Genomic DNA, 21,490 nt, shown 5'->3' on the forward strand with positions numbered 1-21,490 from the left:
GGATCAACTCTCCAGCATGACTCGCATGACTAGCACTTGCTATAAAAGCAAGCGAGGCCGTGATTCTGCATCAGTCAAGTTCAGGCAATCTCTGGAACAGCAAGATGAGGCTCGGCGCTACCATTCCCAACTTCTCGGCCAACACCACCAAGGGACCCATCAAGTTCTACGAGTGGCAGGGAGACTCGTGAGTATTGTGTTTACAATTACATAATCATTTATGTGGAGTTGTTCTTTGCTATAAATTTTGTGAATATTACCGGTTAATTGAATACATTTAATCAAATACCAGGTTGGACTATCAGTCTATCATGCACTTGTGGCGGATAAGGCACAGTTGGGCTTTTTCTCAGGGTTTTCACCTTTCCCCATGTTAGGTACGCACATCATACCGTCCGATCTTCTTTCCATTAAAATTTTCATAACATTTCATTCAAAAATCCATAGTGTCACTTGCGGCGGATAAGTCACAGTTGGGCTTTTTCTCAGGGTTTTCCCTTTTCCCCATGTTAGGTACCCACATCATACCGTCCGATCTTCTTTCCATTAATATTTTCATAACATTTCATTCAAAAATCCATAGTGGCACTTGTGGCGGATAAGTCACAGTTGGGCTTTTTCTAAGGGTTTTCCCCTTTCCCCATGTTAGGTACCCACATCATACCGTCCGATCTTCTTTCCATTAATATTTTCATAACATTTCATTCAAAAATCCATAGTGGCACTTGTGGCGGATAAGTCACAGTTCGGCTTTTTTCTCAGAGTTTTCCCCTTTCCCCATGTTAGGTACCCACATCATACCGTCCGATCTTCTTTCCATTAATATTTTCATAACATTTCATTCAAAAATCCATAGTGGCACTTGTGGAGGATAAGTCACAGTTCGGCTTTTTCTCAGGGTTTTCCCCTTTCCCTATGTTAGGTACCCACATCATACCGTCCGATCTTCTTTCCATTAATATTTTCATAACATTTCGTTCAAAAATACATCGTGGCACTTGTGGCGGATAAGTCACAGTTGGGCTTTTTCTCAGGGTTTTCACCTTTCCCCATGTTAGGTACCCACATCATACCGTCCGATCTTCTTTCCATTAATATTTTCATAACATTTCATTCAAAAATCCATAGTGGCACTTGTGGCGGATAAGTCACAGTTGGGCTTTTTCTCAGGGTTTTCACCTTTCCCCATGTTAGGTACCCACATCATACCGTCCGATCTTCTTTCCATTAATATTTTCATAACATTTCATTCAAAAATCCATAGTGGCACTTGTGGAGGATAAGTCACAGTTGGGCTTTTTCTCAGGGTTTTCCCCTTGCCCTATGTTAGGCACCCACATCATACCGTCCGATCTTCTTTCCATTAATATTTTCATAACATTTCATTCAAAAATCCATAGTGGCACTTGTGGCGGATAAGTCACAGTTGGGCTTTTTCTCAGGGTTTTCCCCTTTCCCTATGTTAGGCACCCACATCATACCTTCCGATCTTCTTTCCATTAATATTTTCATCACATTTCATTAAAAAATCCATAGTGGCACTTGTGGCGGATGTCACAATGGGGCTTTTTCTCAATCCTGAATCCTGTTACAGCGATATGTAATGCCAATTAATAACAATGAAAAATGCCATCCTCAATAATTAATACTACTTTAACCCCGGTCTTAAAGTTCTTTACTCTATAGATATTGCGAAAGACTGAATATAGGCCTACATATCGTTCCTGAATTGTCTTGTGTAGCATAAAAAGCAAATAATAATAAAGTACTTTAAATTTTGAAGAATATTTTTGGGGAAGAGTGATGCGTAAAATTGATGCAATGGCGTACCTTTTTTCCATGATTAAATATGAATTACATTAATAGTTTTGTTACTTTTCTTCTCCAGATGGTGCGTGATATTCTCGCACCCCGCAGACTTCACTCCCGTGTGTACCACGGAGCTGGGCCGCATCGCCGTGCACGACCATGAATTCAAGAAGCGAGGAGTCAAGGTCTTGGCACATTCCTGCGACAAGCTGAAGTCTCACAGCGACTGGGTCGCGGTGAGTGCGTTGTTACATAACCACACATGTATACAAAGTCTAGCCACCAACAGTGAGTCACAAGTGTAGCTATGCTGGGAAATGTACGAGGTTGTGATTGACACTGCGTGGGCTAACTCACATGAGTGGGGGCTCGGCGTTATCTTGCCCAATAACAATTCATGACCCGTGATGACGTAAGGGGTTCATGAAAATGTTATTGGGCAAGACAAACGCCCAGCCTCAACACATGTGAGTTCGCCCACGCAGTTTCAAACACAATCTTATACAGGGACATCATTTTATTTTTACTAACATTTCTAATATTAACCTGCCTATACCTTTGGCTTAAAGGTTGTGAACCGGAAACACCGTTTGCTAACTCCTTCCACAACTGGAGTTCGATGATACTGGCGTAATATACAAACAAATCACTTTACTAGGTATAGGAGGGAAGAAAAGTTGTTCATCCATTTACGTAAACTAGGAAATATCACGATTTTGAGTTTGATGATTTTCATTAGGTTTTTCTTTAATCAAAATACAGTACAGTATTAACAATGAGTGTTTTTACTCATGAACTGAGCTTTTCACGCGGACGTATTCATTATGCAGTGTATATTATACTGTCTACAGCACATTAACGTACACTATAGAGAATGAAGTTAAATTGAAAAATAATCATAATATGGATATTTAAACACATTTTTGAAAATGGTGGCCGTTCATTTCGATACAGGCTTCAGTTCTAATGTGCATATTATCGCACTATAGACTACTGTACGTAATTCCAATTATCAGGTTCGTACTTCGTATCAGTAACTCATGTGAAATAATTCTGTACCTACGCTATAAAAGAGACCTTACGTACTGTAAATTCAACCTTCACTTCTGCCCGATCCGAAAAGATAAAATTACTCAGACATGTCATCTACTGTCCGTCCAATTGGTTACGTCGCAGCGTTGTAGAAAGGGAGGAAATCATGTGACAGTTAATTACTTAACTAGGCCCTTTTATTTAAGTTTTTAAACAATTGTGTGGGTATAATATTACGTAGACGTCCAACAGAAATTAATGTTCTCAGAAAAGAGCTAAGACAGCCCAGCCACTAGCATTTACAGAGAGGCGAATTGAAGCAGGTGGGGGAAACCGGGATGCGACGTAAGCAAATGGAAAATGATGCAATATTGAAAGCTCTTTCGTCACTGGAAAATGCGAACTATGACCGTAAGGCTACTATGACTGTATATGCGGTCTTGGATCTGTGTTGAAGACGGTTGAACTGCATTAGTAGACGGGGTAGGAGTGAAGTACATTAAAAAACTCAGGTACAATAAAAATTGAAGTAAAAATAAAATGATGTCCCTGTACATTTACCAGTATAGGTCTAATACAGATTTCGTATTATATCTGTGTCGTGTCACAGTTCAACTTGAGGGGACAGAGAGATAGCAAGAGGTTATACTAATCTTTGAGAAAAAGTATGTCTAAATGCCAGAGCATTGGAATGAAAGCAACTAGACTATTTTTGGTGCCGGGCCCGGGAACGGGATCGTGAGAGTTGGCCTTTGCCGTTCTCGTTTCCTAACACAGCCTACTAGATTAATTCTGTTGTCATCAAAAAGCTATTTGGTCGTCGTGTATTTTTTATCAAGGAGGCCGTGACATAATTTCTTGTCCATTCATTGCTTGTAACTAACGCAGAAATTCAGTAGAATCTCTTTCCTTGTATGCTACGTGTATATGTGACCAGAATACAACGTGAATTGAATTATTAAATATTCCGTGTCTTAAGTTGGTTAACCTGTGTTTATGTTGGCTGGCTTGTACTCATTGAGAGAATGTCATTGGTCAAGTATATAGTCCGGGTCAGCTTACTTCATACCCTAAGAGTGAAACCTAATAAATTTCCCCCATTACTACATATGCTAGTGAATTATGGTGATTTTCTAGTTTGCAGGTTGAATTTTCTTTTGCCAACTTCGTTTCGAATTTCGATACTAACAAATACTACAAATAGTAGTGATTTTTTAACTGGTATGTTGGCAGCTGAGACAAATATCGACAATATTTTTCGGTACTGGAGTTCCATGAAATTAAAATTGTACTAGACTTCTGAGCCGGTTACTGGAAGCTAGTGAAATTTGAACATACTAATAATTAATTAATATCAGTATTAATATTAATGCATAATAGTTATTTTATGTTGCGTTGTGGTTATAATTTTATTCAAGACTATAATCAGGTAAGTTTACGGTGTTAGTACTAATAATTTCATGTGGTCAAACAGAATACGTTTTTAGGTTAGGTCTCGTGAGTTAATTGTTTAGTCAAACCAATGAATTTCGTATTGATAGACAAAATACTTGACATGTTGATCCCTTTCTCGTATAGTTTGCCTACGATAATATGTTACAAATTATTGAATTATTTAGAATAACCTTCCAACATAAAAATAAAGTACGGTAAGTAAATAAGTCATTCAGTATGTAGGATCGTGTGATATCTGGTAACAGTTGGCAACACTGACAAGACAGCAATATTTACTGTTTAGGAACTGTTCTTATGTGACCCTCACTATACACAAATATCAGAGTGCGTAATATCGACTTCATATATCGTTGACATATATCGATATGTATAGCTGTTTCCGTTCTCGGTTTATTGTAAATTAAAAATCTTCACGTTCACGTTATTCGATTCCCGTTCTCGTTCTGGTTCGCGTTTCCGGTTTATTGTAGACCAGCCTTAAGACCACACCCTAGCCCCTTGTTAATCAGAGAAATGAAATGACTTGCAGCGTTTGTGGAATGAAACGGAAATCCTGTGAAAACTCTCTACAACGGCCTGGATGGAAGACTAGCGTGCCAGGGATGCGGCAGGCCTAATACTATAGGGCCAAATCATGCACTGATTGCGCAGCTGTGTTTCCGTTCCAGCTGTATCTAACATTCAAGAATAATGAGAGCAAAATACTGAAATGGTTTCAGGACATCAAGTCGTACTGCCTGGACATCAAAGGGGATTTTCCTTACCCCATCATCGCGGACGAGACCCGGGAGCTGGCAGTGAGGCTGGACATGATTGACGAGGATAACAAGGACAACGAGGAGGAAGCCATGACGGTGCGCGCTCTGTACGTCATCAGCCCCGACCACAAGCTCAGACTGTCCATGCAGTACCCGGCCTCCACGGGCAGGAACGTCGAGTGAGTACATCCAACACTGATATCCTATCATACTCTTGTCTAGAAGTATTTTAATTTACTATTGAATCTGAGGTTCAAAGGTTCCAACTCTGCTCGATTCAACGGATATTTAAAGGACCCTATTATAAATTCTTGAGCATGCCTTCATTTGGAAGGAAAGCCAAAATTGTAAGCCCTTAAGATACGCATGCCACAAAATCTCGCCCTTAGAGGGTTTCGAGTACTAGTTACTTACATCCATTTCCTCTTTCGAATTCTCTGTTCTACGAGGAGCGTGTGAGGCTTCTGTGATCTCTCAAGTTGGAATCATAAAATTAGAAATAAGATAGATCCTAGCGTTCATTGTGGCGAAATTTTCGAAAGATATGCAATGTGATGAGGACTTGCAGAAGGCACGAAACTAAGGTATGTAATGGTTTAGATATCCAAACCTGGTCGTCTGCAAATAGGGCAGTGTTTATAATCTATTTCCCAGGTATATGCCCTTGGAATTTGCCATTTCCCATTCATCTAGGATCTTATTTATATAAATTTCAAACAACAAAGGTGATAGGCCACATCCCTGTCTTAAATCCTGATTTACTATGAAGGGTTTCTCATTTTTATTATCTTTACTGATTATTATTAAAGCTGTTAAATCATATAATGATTTATTTATTTATTTTAGTAGGTTATTATACGACGCTTTATCAACGTCTTAGGTTATTTAGCGTCTGAATGAGATGAAGGTTAGTGAAATGAGTCCGGGATCCAGCACCGAAAGTTACCCAGCATTTGCTCATATTGGGTTGAGGGAAAATCCCGGAAAAAACCTCAACCAGGTAACTTGTCCCGTACGGGAATCGAATCCGGGCCACCTGGTTATAATGATTTAAAAGCATTTATCAAGTTCATAGATAAATTATATTCATATAAGATGTTCTATAATTTTGTTCTTAGAACTCTTGTCATACGCTTTCTCATAGTTTAGAAATAGGATAAAGGTTGGCAAATTAAATTCTTTTCTCTTTTATTTGTTTTATAGCAAAGATTACATCAATGCATGACCTCCCCTTCCTAAATCTACATTTGGGTTCTTGCAATATTAGTTCGGCTAAGGTTTGTAATTTGTTTTTAGTTGTTGTTGCATAAATTTTATAAGCTGGGTACATTAAGGTTATTCCCGTATAATTCCGCTGAGGATATAGCAGAGGTATTAGAAACGATTAAAAAATGTGGGGATGTGATCAAAAAGTGCAAGTAAAGTGAAACTGGAAAAGATCGAGAAGTATAGAGGAGAGAGGAAGTGTATAAGCAGATGTGTAGAATAAAATATAAGTATTTATAGGAAGTGAGAATAGTGACAAAAGATTAGGTGTAAGCAGAATAGTGAGAAAGTGAAAGTGAGCGCAAATAGGAATGAGTGAAAATAGTGAGAAAGGGTTAAGAGAAGTGAACAAGTGACAGCATAAAATTAGTACTAACATTTGAACGTTGGAACAGTAAATGAATATAAGAGAAAGATAGGAGAAAGGTCAAAGAACAAATAGGACAAATAATTCAATATGATAATTTATAGAGAAAAAGTGAAATTGAGATTTTAGTGAATAGTAGTTAGAGGAAAAAGGGGGTTTGAAAGGAGTATATGATATTAGATATATTATGATTAATGAACAAATAGAGAATAGCAAATGAAATGTATGAGAAATACTGAAGGGGAGATTGACCAAGTACCGGTAACAAAAAAAGGTACATAGTGTAATTGGGGGTATTTGTGTAGACGTGTACTGCAAATAATGTGTTATTGTAATAGTATGTGTTAATGGTGGCACCGGATACAGAAATGTGAGGTAAACCATTACATGTAAAGAAGTGCTGTACGAAATATATTATATCATATCATATTTTTATTTATTTATTTATTTATTTATTTATTTAAATTTAAATATACAGAAGAATATAATTACAAACAAACAAGAGAAATAGAAATAAAATAATATAAACAATATAAAAAAAAGAGATACAGTAGAAATTAACAAAATTTGAGACCGAATGAGCAGCGCTCGTGTTCGGTCGCAGTTCAGATATAATATTAATAGGCCTATAAGAGAATATAAAATAAAATAAAATAGGAAATAGAATTAAAATTACAGTTACAGAAATTATATAATAATTTATTAAATAAGAGAAATATAGAAAATAAAAAAAATAATAATAAAAATAAATAAGTAAAATAAAATAGGAACTAAAATTTAAATTAACAGCGGCAATGGAATTATATAATATAATATTAACACTTACTTACTTACAAATGGCTTTTAAGGAACCCGAAGGTTCATTGCCGCCCTCACATAAGCCCGCCAGCGGTCCCTATCCTGTGCAAGATTAATCCAGTCTCTATCATCATCAAAACCTTATTCCTTTGCTGTGGTCGTGCCAGAGAATCAGTCCTATTCCGAGGCTTATTATAGGGATACGTAACAAGCTGTTTTTTACGGTGATGGGTTGTTAGCCCTTCGCCCAACCCCCAAACTGGAGGACCACCCCTTATCGGCTGTCCACGACTGCTTATTCAATATATTCGCAGCTACCCTCCATATCTGGAGGCCGTTTCCTCTATCCGCAACCTGAGGACGCGCCATGCCGTGGTGATAGGGACCCACAATATAATATTAACACTAGAGAAGAATAATATCGCACGTGAAAAGTAGGACTATATATATTTCAAAATTATAGAATACAAATATAATATAAAAAAAATAATTCATACACATAGGCTATAAATTTATTTAATCAAATTGAAGATATTAACACGTTTCTAATTTTCTTGTTATATGTTAGTGGGTTACATGTTAGAAGTTCTGGGTGTAATTTAGTTAAAGCATTGTACAACAGAGGGCCAAAATTAATGCTATGCTTTAGACCAGCAGATGTGGGACATTTAGGTTCTACTAATGTTGAATTAATATTTCGTCTTGTGTCATAATTATATGTCTGTAATACAAACTTATTACGATTTTTATGATAAAATTTTAACAGGGTATACTTATAAATTTGTTCAATATTAAATACATTAAAGTCAGAATAAATTAATTTAGTTGGATAATCGAAACGTTTCTTCAAACAAATTTTAATTATTCGTTTTTGTAGTAAATTTAACGGACTGAGATTAATTTTTGTACTTCCACCCCAAACAATTATACCGTATTGAATGATAGACTGAATAATGACCAAATAAACATTTCGTAGAACTCTAATGGGTAAGTAGCATAGAAGATTAACGAATTTATAAATTGTTTTACGAAGCCTCTTACAAAGATAAGTAATGTGATGAGGCCATTTTAAATTCTGATCAATAATGATACCCAGATATTTGACATACGTGGCTTCTTTCAATGGTGGACATTTACAACTTTTGGGATCTAAACAATTTTCACTGTGTATTATTAGTCTATATTCATCGCTAAATTTTAAATTTTGAACACTGGCAGCTGTTAACGAAAAAGGAACTAAAGTTGATTTAGATATATTTAAAGGAAGGAAGTTGGAATTAAGCCATTTTTTAACAATATTAGCACCTATATTAGCATTTCTATATGCTTCTTGCCAAGAAAAACCACTGAAAATAACTACTGTATCATTCGCATATGAATATAGAGATCCATTAAATTTTTCTAAATTTATATTTAGCAGATCATTAACATATATTAGAAATAAAATAGGTCCCAAAATTGTTCCTTGCGGTACACCTATATCATTATATTTGTATTCACTAAATTGATCTTCAATTTTGGTCATTTGCCTTCTGTTACTAAAATATGATCGGTATAATTTTAAAACTATACCTCTAACTCCAATAGTATGTAGTTTGTCGAAAAGTAAATTATGAAGGTTTCCGTAGATCCAAGAAAATACCCAAACATTTGTTTCCGAAATCTAGTTCATTGATAATTTTTCCAGTAACATTAATAAGAGCATCATCAGTAGAAATATTATTGCGGAAACCAAACTGATTTTTAGAGAGGATTTTATGTTTTTCTAAATAATTTATTAATCTATTCTTTAAACATTTTTCAAGCAATTTGGAAAATGTTAGAAGTAAAGATATAGGTCTATAGTTATTTAAATTATTCTCGCATTTGTTTCTCTCTCCCTCTTATGGATATTTATAATCTTGGACACTTTCCATTCTTTCGGTATTTTACCCAAGCTCCATAAATCATTTAGGATTATGATTAAACACAAATATATGAACACAAGACACTTGTACAACTATCTGTGTTATTCTACACACTATCGCCATGGTCTATATTGTGACATAAAATGCCTTCAGGATGGAGCAATGCGATGCAGCGTGGTGGTACAGGGAACATTGCTTACTCGGTATTATGGAATGTTAAAAATGTATTAATTTTTCAATTACAGTGAGATCCTTCGCGTGATCGACTCTCTGCAGCTCACGGACAGGCTGAAGGTCGTGGCTACTCCAGCCAACTGGACGGTGAGTATCTCGTGTAGTCCTTACGTATGTTTCCAAGTAATATTTCATTAACAGGCAATAACAAATCTAATGAACCTCTTACCAATAAATTAAAATTTGTGTTTAAAGAGTTTTCTGTCCGCAGCCCGGCACGAAGGTTATGATCCTGCCCCATGTGAAGGACGAGGAACTGCCCAAACTATTTCCTAAAGGCGTGGAGAAAGTCGGCATGCCTTCCGGGATCTCGTACGTGAGGACCACTATGGACTACTGAATAAAATGATTTGGTGAATTGCTAATTTCTTGTGTTTTAAAACATGTCGTTTGTATTCAAATGAACAAACAATAATAAAATAATAAACTGCAATATGTAATTATGATTACAATAATACTAGTGGCTTGTGCAGCAACTGCTGCAGACTAAGTTCATTAGACATTCAAATAAACATTTTTCAGATTTATTTTCAATGAAAAATACCAGATGTTGTGAAAGTTATTTGCTTCCATAATAATGAAACGTACTCCCTCTGAATGGTTTTTCATCCCAAATACATTTTTCTTGAACCTATACATGTTCAGTTCTTGAGTTTGAACGAGAAAACGCAAGTACCAATGTCAGGACGATCAGTGAGTTAATCATGTGGGAGTAAAGCAATAGCTAATTCAGGTCATTGTGGATTGTAGTTGAAAGTTAAAAAAATGTCAGGTTTGCCATGCTTTCGAACAATAGACATAGCATCTTGGTATAGCTGCTGCATGTTTCGTGAACTACTTTGAAATGTAGAGAGTAAAATCATTTTATCCTGCTAAGAAATCTTGCTGAAATGATCGGGAGACTACAATACTTTGTAGGCCTCTTATTTTACCTTAGGAACTGTTATTTTTGCGCTCTCTCGAGCCAATACTGAAGAGAATCACGCATATAAATATCTACACCACGCCACCATTAAATATATGAAAAAGACCCAACCCCACTTGATTAATTAATAACTATAAAATATTTTATATTTAATAATAGTATTATCTTACGTAAGCTTTGTAGTTTTCAGTAACATATACTATGTATACTATATAGCCGCCACTCAGTAAATTATAGAAATGAAGATCTAACTTAAGATATTCTCTACATCCACTTATATAACCCGAAAACGTTTCACTTTCATATCATCTATTTAGGATTAATAGTATGTAATATAATTCTGTGGTGTTCGGATAAAGGGGCATAAGTAATTTTTTGTCCAGATGGAATTTTGTTCCCCAGATGAACACACAAATTAAATTATACGAGTGGGTGTGCAAAAATCAAAGAATACTAGCAGTTGTTATGTTTTATTTGTGAAGAAAATTATTTGTAATAAGGGTTCCAAGTTCAATTTTCATTTATCTCCGAACTCATTTTTATGACCTATCTCCCTTTAACCAAACACTACAGAATTAATGAAAAATAGTCTCATCATGGCATAATAATATTTTGTTTCTAATGGTAATAATGTCATCAAACCATCTCAAGTTTTGTAGTTTTTAAAATCCAATACACAGTGTACTCAGAAATTACACGCTACAGAATCAGACCTGTAAATTATTTTAGTAAGCCTTTAAGTTTTTAATAACCATTTGAATTTGAGCTCTAAATATGTCAGCAATCCTGCCGGTCATGGCCTTTGTGTAATATTGTTTATTGTAGTGTGTGTTTTGTTTTATTCTGAATTCTCAAAACTGACGACAGATGGATTTTGGAAAATAGGAAAATGATATAGGAAAATTAACATTTCACTGAAAACTACTATTTTTCTGAAAAATTTTGGGTTCCAAGCTTCAAAATGAGGGGCCATTTATTAAAATCCGTTCAGCCGTTTTCCCGTAATTACCAGTTCAAATTATATATTAATGCGGATTGTATTAATAAAAATAACAAAATTCAATTTACATACTCCACATTCCATTCTCCTTGACGTTTCACAAGTGACACTTGCTACTTGATTTTGCTATTATTCACTTTGAGAATCAAAAACCATTCCGCCTCCTTCTACACTTATTAGGCTACAGGCTCCGAACCTGTGGGAGTCCTTTGTTGGAACGGGATTGGCCGATGGTCACGGTTTGGCACTGTGAAGGATGATGGATTGTGATCATAGATGTGGTGTGAGGATTTTGTTCCTTCGCAAATATTTTCGAGAACTTCTGGTAATTTTGCCAATTTTTGAGTGATTGTACCTACTTACTGAAGATGAAATTGGAACTTACGTCGCCTTTACAACACGTCAAAAACGGCGAAGTATATATATATATTAATTGTTGCAAACGTTTCAGATTGGCAGATACTTGGTTCTGTCGAAAATGCCCGGTTGGATTAATAAACAAATAAATAAACGTTGTGATATATCTTATTTAGAAAGTAGAGACGTAGAAATCAAAATAAAGCCATTCCGACAGTTTTGTGAAACTATAAAAAGAACATTATCAAATAAAGGAAACAGAAATACACTTTTAAAATTCTATGAGATAATGGCCATCCTACTTTTAATATGTGGATTCGAGAATTGGACACTAAATAATAATAATAATAGGAAATGCGCACAAGTGTGCAGAGTAGTTAGACTTCTATACTAAGTTCAGTCACTGTTTTGGCATTCTTCTTGCAGTTCAGAACGTGGTATTTGCCACATTTTTCACCACACAGTTTGCTTATGCATTTTTCAGACACTTTATGGAAGCTATCTATGCCGCACACTTTGTGATGGAACCCCTGTACCGCCACTCTGGTAACAATGTTCCTCATTGGACACTAAAAAACAACAGAAAAGATCATGCAAGAGTCGTAGAAACCTATCGCCCTAAAGGACGCAGAAAAATTGGACGCCATAGACGACGACCTTGGGGATTTGATTGAAGTGAATTTTAATGGCAGGCAGAGTAACTATCTCATGCCCCCATGTTTTAAATTGCTTCCAGTGCACTTCATTAGAACCAGGTACCCAGCCGTTAGCCCTGTGAACTTACAATATAATTATTTCCCCTAATTATTATAGTACAGGTTATCTAAGAAATTAGCAAGTTCTTTGTGATAGTAGAAGAGAAAGAGTGGGGGAAGGGAAGTGATCCGTGGCCCATTTCTTTTAGGGCTCATCCCGACATGTCCGAACAGGAAATATCCGCTCATCCAATGTTCAAATTCCAATATGTCCAAATCTAAAATGTCCGCTCATCCAATATGTCCAAATATGAATATTCACTTATTCAATGTGTCCAAATCTGAAATATCCACTTATTCAATGTGTCCAAATCTGAAATATCCACTTATTCAATGTGTCCAAATCAAAAATATCCACTTATTCAATATGTCCAAATCTGAAATATCCACTTATTCAATGTGTCCAAATCTGAAATATCCACTTATTCAATGTGTCCAAATCTGAAATATCCATTTATTCAATGTGTTCAAGTCTGAAATATCCACTTATTCAATGTATCCAAATCTGAAATATCCACTTATTCAATGTGTCCAAATCTGAAATATCCACTTATTCAATATGTCCAAATCTGAAATATCCACTTATTCAATGTGTCCAAATCTGAAATATCCACTTATTCAATATGTCCAAATCTGAAATATCCACTTATTCAATGTGTCCAAATCTGAAATATCCACTTATTCAATGTGTCCAAATCTGAAATATCCACTTATTCAATGTGTCCAATTCTTAAATATTTGCTCATCTGATATGTCCAAACCCGGATTATCTTCTTTCTCTGCTTACTTTTTTGTTATTTATCATAAATAAAATTTTGATATGTCATTATAAATTAATTACATTCGGAAACTGTGATTACAAAACTGACTTTAGCGGTTGTTGTATGTTACTACTCGCGATTGAGATTTGTTTCATAGGTTCAGGTTGAAGTTCCGGTTTCATGAGAACAGAATTATCTTTCTGTGTATGTATTCTTTAAAATTACGTCATCTAACAATATTTGTTCATATTAACTGCTATTTTTAAATTCTCTTAAATATTAATACGTTATGTATTTGTTTAATAACATATGCGTACTTTTATTTTTTATTTTTATTCTATTGGTATTAACTGTTCTGATGTAGTTCCATATTCACTATCGATCTTACACATTTGTTTATCATTAAACTTACTCTCTTTAAAAGTGTGTAGTGTGTTGTGATGTAATGTTCAGTTGTTTTTTCTGACCTGCAACTGTAAGCTTGCTTGTCGGGCTTGGGAGCCATGCTTCATGTCAGCTGATCGACGTAAGTTTGTTTTTAAACATTACTATTTCTCTCGCCGCAATGATTTGCACTCGTTACAATTTGTCGATTAGTAATAAATCGTGTAATCACTGAGGCCCAGATTCAACAATTACAATCGGTACTCAAGTCACCTGGTTAATTTAGTATTTTCCCAATCTCATCTCATACGTTCTTTCTCCCTATTACATTGCTTTAATTCTGATTTCATGAAGCTCTTCATACTGTTGAACTTAATATAATAACCTATACCTTCAATATTACCGCGATTGAAGGCCTTGCAATCGATTTAATTTGCCATGATATTCTATATTTCGATCTTGGACGATACGGAAATCCGTTTAGAATTCTCTGGCAAGAATTCTGATCGGAATCCAGTCATGCGGACACAAGCGATACGGCCAAGCGAGCGATGCTCCATTTAAAATAATGCAAAGAATAAAAATCCGAACGCGGCGTACAGATCAATTCCAATAAGTGGGCGCCTACCTTAAATCTCCTTTCTGTCTAATTCAATAATGTGAGGGATTTTACTTTTAGATATTTTCCCTTTATATCTGACAGCCCATCGGTTCACTTTTCTTTCCGCATTCGTCTAAATTCTAAAAGTTGGACTACAAATTCTGGTGCACTTATTTTTGAGCCCTTTTTGACACATAGATTCGATTTTGTCTTCTCTTGCACATCGTCTTATATCTCATACGACGATTTAGTTTAATTTAACAATTCTATATTTTTGTTAAGAATGCCCCTTTGTATGGACTTTTATCTAACAAGTGTACGATTGAATCAAGTGACCGTCAATCATCCTGAATCTTGCCTCTAGTGAGCAGGTGTACCAATATTAAAACATCACCCACCAGAAGTGACCGATTATTAAAATGGCGTTAATTAGATCAAAGTGGAGCTAACATAGACCCATATTATATTGACGTGAACAAGTCTGTTAGATATACATGTACGAAAAAAAAAAAAAAAAAACTAACATCTTTGGTGTATCACGAAATCTCCGCTAGATGCTGCACATGTCAAAGCTACACATGCTGCCATCTGTCAGGAGTTGTGTAATCTATTTGCAACTGATTAAGCGATGAGCATCATGTTCAGTTGAGTAGCATCGTTTCAAAGCGTGATTTTTCTTTCTACATTCTATGAACTTCTATAAACGCAGAATTCAAATCTGCAACGATAACGAAACAAAACGAGTTTTCTCTCATCTTAATAATTATTTGAAAAGGAAGTGTTGGTAGGAGGAGACTGGATTTTTTCACTTTAGGGAAAAAACACATTCTGAAACGATGTTCCTCAGTTATGACCCATAATAACCAAAAATCAAATATAAAAAAAAAATATTAAACAGTAAAAAGATACATAGTCCTTTGATCTATATTCCGACGTTCTTCCAACTGAGTTACGTGGGCACAAGTAAAGAAGCATATATGCGGAAAAATTGGCCGAATCCTCCTCCAAGACGTCTAATTTTTAGGATGAGATGAGTTCTGTTACGTCCTCTGAATGGATATTAACCGTAAACATTAATATTTATGTGTGGCTTAAGTTGTCTTTGCATGTTCCTTAAGTTAGAAGAAAATTAAAAAAACCCTTTATAACAGCGGTGACCAAAGCGGGTGTCGTGATTACATCGTATAATCACAGACATTCAAACGGGTAGAAACGAGGAGTTTCCTGTACATTGCTGTGTGTTTCATTCACGTACTGAAAGTGGTGGTATCATGTCCCTCTACAAACTCTGACTCTACAAGCAGTAAGGCCCGTAACACACTTGAAGAGTTTTCGCTAGCGAGAAATGTGTTGCGAGAAAGAGGCGAAGAGCCTTCCTCCACACACTTGGCGAGTTCTCGTTATCACAGACCACACCTCGCTATGATCATCTATGCACTGCCTTCATGCAGAAAGCATTTTTCTGATTATAGTAATCACTCGTTGGGGGAAATATTATAGGTTATATATTTACGTATATTGTCGTACCGTACTTAAATATATAACCTGTAAATATATTGTCGAACTTTACAAATTACGTACGGACGCTATGTTGAATCTGAGTATTCAAATGATGAGGAAATGGAGTTACATGAACATATTTTGTTAATGAAAAGAAAAAGTAGGCCTAAAATTAAAGCCAGAAATATCTGAAAATCACATTGTATCTTACGAAAATAAGGACGAGTTCTGGACACTGATTTCGATTTGAATGATATTATAAATACGTTTAGGCGTTATTTCAGGTTGAATGGACCTCAGTTTTTTGTCATTCATGATATGATAGAGGATTCTTTGCTATGTTCTGATTAAAATTATGTAAACTGTTAAGACATATAGATACATTATTTCAAATGTTTAATTAATACTATTAAATCTCATAAAAATAAAATATAGCCCTATTTATTTTCAGATAATCTGATATTTGTCTCCAGATTTCTTCTTTAAGTTTCGTGTTTTTATAGTTTTCATCCCTGTATCTTATAAATAAGCCTACAGATGACATCGTACAAGTTCGATAAGTTTCTGACTGCAATTATCAGCCATCTTTTCTCATTTTCAAATAAAAACAATACAATTTATCGCCACCTGTGATATCTTTTTCTACATTCAATCATCATAAAGAGTATAAATGTCAAACATCTTTGAAAAATGTGTCAAGAAAATTCGCCGAGCTACCGATTCCAGCGAGAAACTCGCGCGAGGTTTTTGCCTCGTGCGAGAATCTCTTCCAGTGTGTGGACGTCCATTTGAATCCATGTTATCAATTTTTTAATTTTCTCGCAAAACATTTCTCGCTGGCGAAAACTCTGCAAGTGTGTTACGGGCCTAAGAGGTGGTTTTTTAAAGAATGAGAAGGAGAACTTCTTTGTTGTTCTGTTGGACAAAATGTAATACTTTGCTCAGCGGTTCAATTAGGAGCATATAGAAAAAATTGCCACGCTGAATAATGTATTATTATTGTTATTATTATTATTATTATTATTATTATTATTATTATTATTATTATTATTGTTATTATTACTGACCACTAAGTATGTGTTTCTATAATTCTTCTGTACGTGCATGAATATTGATATTTTTTAGATCTTCTCCCTAGAAGGATAAAATTATTAGGTTTTATCTGAATTTTAATCTTCTTAATCTTTAGATGAGGGTAACTATTTATTAGTTATTCACTTAATAATAATATTGTAAAAAAATTGATTCAATATTATGTACCAACGAACTGTTAAATGCCAGGAATTGACATGTCTTAAATCATAGCTAGGAAGAGAAAGATGAGATAAATAAATGTAAGGAAGTCAGCTACCTAATGGAGTTTGAAATATCTCGTGCTCTAAAGCCTTTTAATAGAACAGAATTTCTCAAGAGAGTAATGATTAAAATAGCTTAAATAACTTGTCCATAAGAAGTTTTTAATTTTGAAAAACTACGAATTTCTCGACAAAATATCGAGAGAAGAATTTAGAAAATTCCTGATTATATTCAAGAGGAATTTTAAAAAAAGACTGAAAGAAAAATCTTATGTTATTCATTGGCTCTTGATGACAGCAGTGACATTACTGATACAGCAAAGCTTGAGATTTTTATCCGCAGGATTGATCAAGATGTTAGTACAGAAACCCATGTATTGTGGGTCCCTATCACCACGGCATGGCGCGTCCTCAGGTTGCGGATAGAGGAGACGGCCTCCAGATATGGAGGGTAGCTGCGAATATATTGAATAAGCAGTCGTGGACAGCCGATAAGGGGTGGTCCTCCAGCTTGGGGGTTGGGCGAAGGGCTAACAACCCATCACCGTAAAAAACAGCTTGTTACGTATCCCTATAATAAGCCTCGGAATAGGACTGATTCTCTGGCACGACCACAGCAAAGGAATAAGGTTTTGAGATTTGGCACTTGGAACGTAACTAGTCTTTATAGAACAGGAGGGGTAACATTAGTAGCTAAAGAACTAGCTAGATATAGAATAGACTTCGTGGGAGTACAAGAGGTTAGGTTAGATGGGAATGGCATATCACAAATAGGAGATTACTTGTTGTATTATGGGGAAGGAAACAATAATCACCAATTAGGAACAGGATTCTTTGTTCATAAAAGAATAAAATCAGCAGTAAAAAAGGTCGAATTTATCAGTGACAGGTTATCATATTTAGTACTTAAGGGTAGATGGTGCGACATCATAGTTATAAATGCTCACGCCCCTACAGAAGAGAAAGACGACCATATAAAGAATAGCTTCTATGAGGAATTGGAACATACTTTTGATCAGTTCCCTAGATATCACATGAAAATTTTATTGGGGGATTTCAATGCTAAAGTAGGACGGGAGGATATTTTTAGACCAACTATTGGAAAAGAGAGCCTACACGCAATTAGTAGTGACAATGGAGTTAGATTAGTCAACTTTGCTACATGGAAAAATTTAATTGTCAAAAGTACAACATTCCCCCATAAGGATATACATAAATATACTTGGACTTCTCCAGATGGATTGACACACAACCAAATAGATCACATCTTGATAGATAAACGGAGACATACTAGTATAGTAGATATTCGAACTTTCAGGGGTGCAGACTGTAATTCTGACCATTATTTGGTGATTGGAGAATTAAGAGAAAGATTATCAGTAGCCAATCGAGTAGAGCAACAAGTTAATATTACTAAATTCAATATTTTGAAATTAAAGGACGAGGAAGCTAAGCAAAATTATCAGGTCGAAATTTCGAATAGGTTTGCCACTTTAGAAAGTTCCGACGAAGTTGAGAAAGAATTAGATGTTAATAGCGTGTGGGAAAATATCAGAGATAATATCAAAATTGCAGCTGAGCAGAGCATAGGTTATTATGAAACTAAGAAAAAGAAACCGTGGTTTGATGAAGATTGTTGCATGGTAGTAGAAAGAAGGAAACAGGCAAAATTGAAATTCTTACAGGATCCAGTCGAGGAGAAGAGAGATAATTATTTCAATGAAAGACGGGAAGCAAGTCGTACACTTAGGAATAAAAAGAGAGGTTACTTGAAGGAAAAACTGAATGAGGTAGAAACAAATAGTAAGAACAAAAACATTCGAGATTTATATAAGGGTATAAAGGAATTTAAGAACGGATATCAGCCAAGGGTAAACGTGATCAAGGATGAGAATGGTGACTTGCTTGCAGACTCTCCATCAATCCTAAACAGATGGAAAAACTATTTTGCGCAACTACTAAATGTACATAGGCCAAATAGAAATGATCGGGACGAAATTGAAATACAAACTGCTGAGCCATTTATACCCGAACCCACGCTTTCAGAAGTCGAAATTGCGATAGAAAATCTGAAAAAGTACAAGTCTCCAGGTATCGATCAAATTCCAGCAGAATTAATACAAGAGGGCGGAAGCGCATTATATAGCGAAATTTATAAACTTGTACTTGCTATTTGGGAAAAGGAAATTGTACCAGAACAATGGAAGGAGTCCATAATTGTACCTATTTTTAAAAAGGGGGACAAAACCAACTGTGGTAACTTTCGAGGAATATCACTTTTGTTGACGTCGTACAAAATTTTGTCCAATATTCTTTTGAGAAGATTAACTCCGTACGTAGATGAAATTATTGGGGATCATCAGTGCGGTTTTCGGCGTAATAGATCGACTATTGATCAGATTTTTTGTATTCGACAGATAATGGAGAAAAAATGGGAGTATAAGGGTACAGTACATCAGTTATTCATAGATTTCAAAAAGGCATATGACTCGGTTAAGAGGGAAGTATTATATGATATTCTTATTGAATTTGGTATTCCCAAGAAACTAGTTCGATTAATTAAAATGTGTCTCAGTGAAACATACAGCAGAGTCCGTATAGGTCAGTTTCTATCTGATGCTTTTCCAATTCACTGCGGGCTAAAGCAGGGAGATGCACTATCACCTTTACTTTTTAACTTCGCGCTAGAATATGCCATTAGGAAAGTTCAGGATAACAGGCAGGGTTTGGAATTGAATGGGTTACATCAGCTTCTTGTCTATGCGGATGACGTGAATATATTAGGAGAAAATACACAAACGATTAGGGAAAACACGGAAATTTTATTTGAAGTAAGTAGAGCGATCGGTTTGGAAGTAAATCCCGAAAAGACAAAGTATATGATTATGTCTCGTGACCAGAATATTGTACGAAATGGAAATATAAAAATTGGAGATTTATCCTTCGAAGAGGTGGAAAAATTCAAATATCTTGGAGCAACAGTAACAAATATAAATGACACTCGGGAGGAAATTAAACGCAGAATAAATATGGGAAATGCGTGTTATTATTCGGTTGAGAAGCTCTTATCATCCAGTCTGCTGTCCAAAAATCTGAAAGTTAGAATTTATAAAACAGTTATATTACCGGTTGTTCTGTATGGTTGTGAAACTTGGACTCTCACTCTGAGAGAGGAACATAGGTTCAGGGTGTTTGAGAATAAGGTGCTTAGGAAAATATTTGGGGCTAAGCGGGATGAAGTTACAGGAGAATGGAGAAAGTTACACAACACAGAACTGCACACATTGTATTCTTCACCTGACATAATTAGGAACATTAAATCCAGACGTTTGAGATGGGCAGGGCATGTAGCACGTATGGGCGAATCCAGAAATGCATATAGAGTGTTAGTTGGGAGACCGGAGGGAAAAAGACCTTTAGGGAGGCCGAGACGTAGATGGGAGGATAATATTAAAATGGATTTGAGGGAGGTGGGGTATGATGATAGAGACTGGATTAATCTTGCTCAGGATAGGGACCGCTGGCGGGCTTATGTGAGGGCGGCAATGAACCTTCGGGTTCCTTAAAAGCCATTTGTAAGTAAGTAAGTAAGTAAGTTAGTACAGAAACCACCACTAGTTGTAGTTTTCATGCCAAGTACCTTTCCTTCATCTTCTTACTTCATAGGCTGTCTGTCGCATGTAATCACTGCAGTTCGAGTTTTGGTCACCGCTGCTTTATAAGAAGGAAAACTGTCAAGATGGAAAATTTTCTACTTAACCATCATGTTCCGTCGTAGACGTGTTCTACTGTATTATTGTCACCGAGTGCTATGGAATCAATATTCCAAACGAGTTATTTCCACTTATGTTACATGTAGACTATAGGGCAGCAATATTGTGGGGTCAGAAAGTGGAGCCCAAGAGACTTGTCCTCTTCAACATCACCTTTGATGTGAAGCGCAGCTTTAATTAAATTAAAAACTTGATATTGTTTCGTTAGCTGATTGGCACTGTTCCATGAAGTATATAGAATGAAACGGCTGCAATATGCAATAGTGCTTTCTCCTCATTGAGCTGTGTTTTGGAAGTTACTTTCCATACTTAACACATGCTCAAGCCTATTATTTGAAATGAACGATAGTCACAGACGTCCTAAAAATTCTTGAAATAGATGTATTTAATACTGTGTAGTCCTCAGTGGTCTGTCTATAGTGAGGATCACGTAAGAGTATTTCCTAAAAGACTAATTTGGCCGTCTCTTCAGTGTGGCCAACTAATACTAGATATCACCAAAAGAGGATAAAA

At 35.7% G+C, this 21,490-nt stretch overlaps 1 protein-coding gene across 2 annotated transcripts; it reads left to right on the top strand.

The window, feature by feature from the left end:
• Positions 1-30: 30 nt before the first annotated feature.
• LOC138711027 (peroxiredoxin-6-like) lies at positions 31-10,167 on the top strand. Of its 2 annotated transcripts, none has more exons than XM_069842316.1 (5): positions 31-187; positions 1,889-2,045; positions 5,016-5,233; positions 9,638-9,713; positions 9,822-10,167. In XM_069842316.1, exons 1-5 carry the CDS (start codon positions 105-107, stop codon positions 9,900-9,902), a joined length of 615 nt encoding a protein of 204 aa, XP_069698417.1. In that variant the 5' UTR covers positions 31-104; the 3' UTR covers positions 9,903-10,167. The 2 variants fall into 2 exon arrangements, with proteins under 2 accessions (XP_069698417.1, XP_069698416.1); XM_069842315.1 differs by having other exon boundaries at positions 9,838-10,167.
• Positions 10,168-21,490: the final 11,323 nt, after the last annotated feature.

The sequence above is a fragment of the Periplaneta americana genome, chromosome 12 (assembly GCF_040183065.1).
Source record: "Periplaneta americana isolate PAMFEO1 chromosome 12, P.americana_PAMFEO1_priV1, whole genome shotgun sequence".
Classification (NCBI taxonomy): Eukaryota; Metazoa; Arthropoda; class Insecta; order Blattodea; family Blattidae; genus Periplaneta; species Periplaneta americana.

Bases quoted from the DNA above. Each gene is read 5' to 3' on its own strand.
- LOC138711027 (XM_069842315.1), top strand. From the start codon at position 105: ATGAGGCTCGGCGCTACCATTCCCAACTTCTCGGCCAACACCACCAAG. The intron at 188-1,888 runs GTGAGTATTGTG...TTTCTTCTCCAG, and splicing joins TACGAGTGGCAGGGAGACTC to ATGGTGCGTGATATTCTCGC. The intron at 2,046-5,015 runs GTGAGTGCGTTG...AAATGGTTTCAG, and splicing joins CTCACAGCGACTGGGTCGCG to GACATCAAGTCGTACTGCCT.